Raw genomic sequence first — 6000 nt, forward strand, 5'->3', positions numbered from 1 at the left:
CCATATAGATCTCCCTTGGCACAGCTTGAGGCCATTCACAGCTGAGCCAGAACGTTCCCCCGAGCCTCCCTTTCTCCAGGCTTGTCTGACTTTCCTTGATAACCGGGACCATAATGAAACAAGCGAAAACTTGGTCGTGGGGTACCTCAGCATGGGAGAGGATTGAAAATTTCAGTGTCCTGCCCTCTGTACACTGAGTTCAACCAAAGCTAAGCTCATATGGCTTTAGTAAGCAAGTAATTCCTAAATAGTGCCCATGGGATTTTTAATATTTATTATTTTCCGTGTAGATTGTATTCTTCCTTCTCTAAACCACAAGAAGCAGTACGCTTCCTGATTGGTCAGGGAGTACAAATGCTGATTGCCTCTTAAATTACATCTATATCTATATTTATAGCCACATATACCTTTTAATATATATATACACACACACACATAGATGTAGATCATGGAATCACAGAATAGTTTGGGCTGGAAGGGAATTTAAAGATCATCCAGTTCTACCTCAGCCATGGGCTGCACCTCCTCACCCTCCCAGGGAACAATTTCTTCCCAATATCCAATCTAAACCTAGTTTCTGTTAGTTTGAAGACAAAAAGAACACAAGTGTCATCTTCTTTCCAGTCTGTCATGGCCAAGGAGGCCAAGTTTGTGCTAAAGTGGCCAAGTGTGCTGCAGTTAAATAGTTGGGATGTTTCCAAGACAGCGCTTAAACTCAAATGAAAAAAAATCCTTAGGACGCAGCAGGGTTTTCTGTAATATTGGGCGTGTGTTTCAATTAAAATGTGTGTATGTGGAAAGCCATTTTCAAAAGAGCCGGAAGTTACATCTTAAAAATTCTTTCTCTAACATCCTTTGGGTTTTCCTCAAAACCAGCTCTCCCTTCCCCACCCATTCCCATTCAGACAGTAAAGTGTCACTGAAGCGATTGTGCAGAACTGATTTGTTTCCAACATTCAATCCTTTGAGGAGCTGTAATTCCCCTCTCCCCTGCAGCAGGGGAGCGCCAGCGGCGCTGCCCGGGGTTGTGTGGAGCTCCGGGAGCGCTCTGAGGTCACAGGGGAGGAGGTTCCACGGCCCGGCCGCCCCCCGAGCGCGTCTCCAGGGAACCGCGGTGGCGCTGGCAGAGTGGCCGCAGCGGCAGTGACATCGAGCCATGGCTAAGGACGGGTCAGAGCACAGCGGGGGGCACAGTAGCGACTGGGTAAGGGCCGAGCAGGAGCCCCCGTGTCCCCCACAGGGCTTCTGATGCCTAAACTCTCAGAAAAAGCGCCGTGCTGAGGGTGACTTTGTCCTTCAGTCAGGAATGAGTCTTCCCGTTCCTGAGGTTTACGAGGAAGGCGTCCTACGTATTCAGTGTGCAAAAGTTCTGGCTTGTTAACCAACCCTGGCTGGATTTCCCCCCCCTGCCGCCCAGTTTTCCAGCAATGCTGGAGGTCTCATATTTGATAGTTAGCCCTGGTTGATCTTCCTTCTCTTCTGGAGAGCTCCAGCCAAGGTTTGCCTCAGTTCTCGCCTCCAGGAGAACACTCTGACCCCATCAGAAACGCTGGGCTGGGACATCTTGGTATTCCAGGGCACTGTGACACTGCTGGCACCGGCTGCTCCTCCTCTCTGAGCCCTTTGGCCTGATGTTGGGTTGGGCTGTTCCCAAAAGTTTTGTGCTTTCAAACTTGTGCTACAGCAGGAGTAGCATGGGGGAAGGGGGGTTAGGAGGTCGTTGTTTTCCTTGGTGGTTATTGCTGTGTAAACAGTTTTCAGAAAGTTCCTGGACATTCTCGTCTTAAAGATTCCTAAAATTCTTGTCTGGTTGTTTTATCTACGTTTGAACGTCTTTATGGTAGGGTTTGTGCTGTGTGTGTGGGAGACTCCTCATTTTTTCCAGACGCCACTAGGTGCTGCTGCAATCCAAGTAATAAAAAATAAACGGGAAAATACCATTATGCTCACATTTCTGATCAGATTTAATTGTTATTTGGGTTTGGTTGTTGTTGGCTTTTTTTTTTTTTTTTCCAGTTGGCTTTTATTTTAAAGGCTCATAATCTTCATTATTTTCTAGTTCACTCACGATGGACTGGAGCTGGGCGAGCTGGAATCAGTAACAAGCTCTTCACTAAAGCATGTCCTGAACTCCGTAGCCGCTGTGGGCCAGGAACACAGAATGCCGCTGCAGTACAAAGCTCGGGTGCAGGTGAGTTCCTGTGCAGCACAGCCCATTTTCGGAGCTCTTTTGCGACTTGTCACTCGCTAAATTGTGAGTAAGAGCAGCGCTCGGGGTCGTTAGCGGAGCAGTCACAGCGGGCTGGCAGACTTTGTGCCTCAGGGGATGCCGTGATTGCTGCCTGTGCTGCGGAAGAAACATATTTCCCTGTTACTCACTCATAATTTTAGTAGCTCCGAGTCCTGCTGTATTACTGCTGATTTTCTCGTTTATTATTGAGACACCGAATACATTATGATCAATCTCAGCCCACAGCCCGTGTGTAAAGAAGGTTTAATGGAAATTTGATCAGCTGTTTGGCAATGAATGTTGGAAATTCAGTATATTCACACAAAGGAGTGTTCTTTTTGATCCTTAAAAAGTTAGAAGCTCCTCATTTCAAACATTTTAAAAATGGGATTTGTTAAAAAATTTTATGATGAAAGGAAATACAGTCTTTTTAAAAATCACAAGTATTTAAAAAGTTGCAGTGCTGTAAGCACCTTTTCATGTCCTTATTTTCTCATCACTGGGCTTTGCTTTACCCATCTGCTTTGGGCACAGAACATTTTCTATTTTCTGTAAGCACAGCAATTACAGTGGGTTCATTTCACTGGTTTTGCTATAGTGAAGGGCAGAAATGAAGGGCTTGGAAGGAATATTTAAAAGGGAAGCTTGGGACTATGAGAAGGAGATTATACTGTAACATGAGTATACACTGTGTTAATATTACATCCACCTTTCTGTGGAACATCTGGCCTTAGCCACTGCCTGAAAAGGGTAGCTTTTATCCACTGGTAAATATACCTAAAAAAAGGAAGAGAATCTGCCTAGTAAACAATTTATCCTGAGATCTGACCATGGAGCTGATCCTGTGCAGGCACATTTTGTGTCTGGTGAATCTTCTTGCTGGATCAGGCCTCCAGTCACACTGATCTTTAGAACTCATTCAGGTTCCCCTATTCTTGAAACACTTCTTTTAGACTGTGTTACATTAAAACTTTGGGATATTGCACTGATAACATTTAGAAAGTCAGCTATGTTCAGTGTTTCTAAAATAGCACTTTTTGCAGTTGTCTTTTTTTTCTTCTGAAACTCTGGTTTCATTTAGAGACTGGATGAACACCATGTTAAAGAATGAGATTATAAATTAGTTAAGCAATTAATACCTCTTCAACTTCCCCTGCAACAAGCAGTGTCCATGACATTCAGTGCATAAATCACAGACTAATTCAGTTTTGAGGTCCCTTTTGTAGTTTATTTTAATTAGCTCTAGGCCTACTCTAAATCAAGCAAGGCAGTCCTGACATATATCTAGCATTTTGCTGCTTTGCAGACAGAATGTATAATTTCTTACTTGAAAATTTGCACTTTTATATTAATCATGTATATATTCAGCAAATCCTCCTGGTCATTTTATTAATAAAAAATTAAAAGTCCACATTACCCCTATAAAATCATGTTGAGGTGAATATTTAACACAGGAATATGACTTCTGTGCTAGAACAAAGGCAGCTGTAATCTCACAATATAAGAACAAAGACTAATAGACTCCAAACAGAGTTTAAAATTCTTTCTTTTTTTGCTCTAATTTCTTTTTTTGCAGAAAGCAGGAAACAACAATTTCCCATTCTCTTCTCATGACAACAGACATGACATATGCAATGCAGTCGAGTATTTTGACCTGGTGAGTACCCAGCACTGAGGCAAATCAAGCAACTTCAGATCTATTGGTCTGCCAGAGATTAAACACAGCATCTTTTCTGTCCCCTAAAAAAGAAAAAAAGAAAAAAAAAAAGAGAAAATTTATGCTAAAACTGTGAGAAGAGAAAAATGTAAATAGCAAAGAAAAATGCACTTTTTATTAGTAGACGGCTGGAACATCTCTGGGACTGTCATTGAGAATGGTATGATTCAAAGAGAAGCAAAAAACCATGATTTGGGTCTCTGACATTTTCTAATATTTTCTAATATTCCTGTTTTGGTTTTGTACCCAGTTAAATGTCCTATTAGTCTGCTCTAAGTGATTTGCCTTGCAATGAATTTTTGTAGATATCTCAGGAACTTCTAATTTGCGGTCCCAAATATTCGGACTCATCTTTATCATAAATTTAAGCAAAATCCATAGGATACCCACAAGATATCTCAAAAACTAATTCTTTGGATTCTTTACAATACACCTGTTTAAATTTATGCTGCAGAAGCCTCAACTTTGACTAGAATTAAATTTTTTTGGGCTTTTCTCTGTGGGCAACAGTTTCATGTTCTTCCATTCCCCTTAGATTGTTGGTATTATTCCAGGCAGCAAAAGAAATAGTGCAGTTCACAGGGTAATGAGTAAAGGAGGAATCAGTGAATTGTGATATAGAGTGTTTGTCTGATTTTGGGCTCTGTCAGGCCTAGACTTTTTAGAATTCATTATTCACTGAGTAACCTCAATTTCTGTGCACTTTGGGCAGTGTCTCATTGTTGTACAGATACCGATCAACCATAATTCCAGCTAAATTTCCTGCGAGCTGTGGAGTGTGAAAATCAGGCTCTGTCTCTCTGTGTTTGGACACACAAGGGATAGCACTGAAGATTCAGATTTCATGGTCTGTCTCAGTTTCTTTATTGCAATCCAAACCTGGAATTATTAACCTATTTCTTTGGGTGCCTCTGAAGATTAATTTAGCCGAGTGTAGCTAAATAGCCTTGAGTAGCTGGTGTGCTACAGAAATGCAGAGTAAAAGTGGTTTATTAGCTCTGAGAGGTGGAAGGTCAGCAGATTTCCCATTATATATGCAACCAAAAATGTTCATACAGGCGAGTCTGGCAATATTATTTTTAACTTGCTAAAGGTCGACCGTGAGTTCTTGCAATCACTGTGGTAACAGCTTCGTTCACTTCCCAGTGGGGTAGTGACTGCTACAAGATTCATCTGTGAAGCTGTGACTGCAAGTCATATGGTTGCATGAATTTTAGTTTCCTGGTTTTTCCCGTAGGGCATGGGCGTGAGGAAGTTGGATCCAGAGAAGCAGAGACAGAACTCCCATAACTTCTTCGAGTGGTCTCGCGCGCCGGGCCGGAGCAGCCGCGAGGGCTTCGTCACCGTCTACCAGAGCACGTTTGTGTCGGGTCAGAGCCCCGAAAATGACGAGCAGTGTCACAGGCGCTACCCCAAACACCACTGCCAGAGCCACAGCGACCAGCAGCAACGCTCCAGCACACCTGCTACTGAGGATGAGACAGCCCTGAAGCCATCCCAGACACCCGAGACACCCGAGACACCCAAGACATCTTCACCAGCCAACACCTCTGGAACACCCACCGAGCACGTGTGAACTGTTCACTACTCAAAGCAATGGTGGAGGAATAAACATTGAGTAAAATGCACCTGGCAGTACCTTGAGAGTTCATTACCTTGCATTGCTCTGAATACATGCATTTCTAGAAAAGCTTTAAAGAAGAGGAGCACCGCCATCCCTGGGCAGCCATTCCAGAACTTTATCACCCTTTCTGTAAAACATTTTTTTCCTAATATCCAACCTAAATTTCCCTTGGTGCAGCTTGAGGCTGTGTCCTCTGGTTCTGTCAGTGCTGCCTGGAGAAAGAGCCCAAGCCCACCTGAGCACAGGCACCTTTCAGGAGCTGCAGAGAGTGATGAGGGCAGCCCTGAATCTCTTTTTTTCCAGGCTGAGCACCCCCAGCTCCCTCCCTTCCCTCTGAGCAGCAGCTCAGTGCTCCCAGTGCCCCCAGCCATGGGCAGTGGATGGGGCTGAGGGCCTTCCCAGTTATAAGGAAAAACAGGATTGTGCTTT

The 6000-nt window shown here is 43.6% G+C and overlaps 1 protein-coding gene across 1 annotated transcript; it reads left to right on the forward strand.

Moving 5' to 3' along the window:
• The first annotated feature begins 1094 nt into the window (after positions 1 to 1094).
• On the forward strand, positions 1095 to 5575 carry TEX36 (testis expressed 36). The gene is made up of 4 exons (XM_064716799.1): positions 1095 to 1204; positions 2060 to 2191; positions 3807 to 3887; positions 5185 to 5575. The coding sequence occupies exons 1-4, from the start codon at positions 1157 to 1159 to the stop codon at positions 5521 to 5523; spliced, it is 600 nt and encodes a 199-aa protein (XP_064572869.1). The 5' UTR covers positions 1095 to 1156; the 3' UTR covers positions 5524 to 5575.
• Positions 5576 to 6000: the final 425 nt, after the last annotated feature.

Source organism: Zonotrichia leucophrys, chromosome 6 (genome assembly GCF_028769735.1).
Source record: "Zonotrichia leucophrys gambelii isolate GWCS_2022_RI chromosome 6, RI_Zleu_2.0, whole genome shotgun sequence".
Classification (NCBI taxonomy): Eukaryota; Metazoa; Chordata; class Aves; order Passeriformes; family Passerellidae; genus Zonotrichia; species Zonotrichia leucophrys.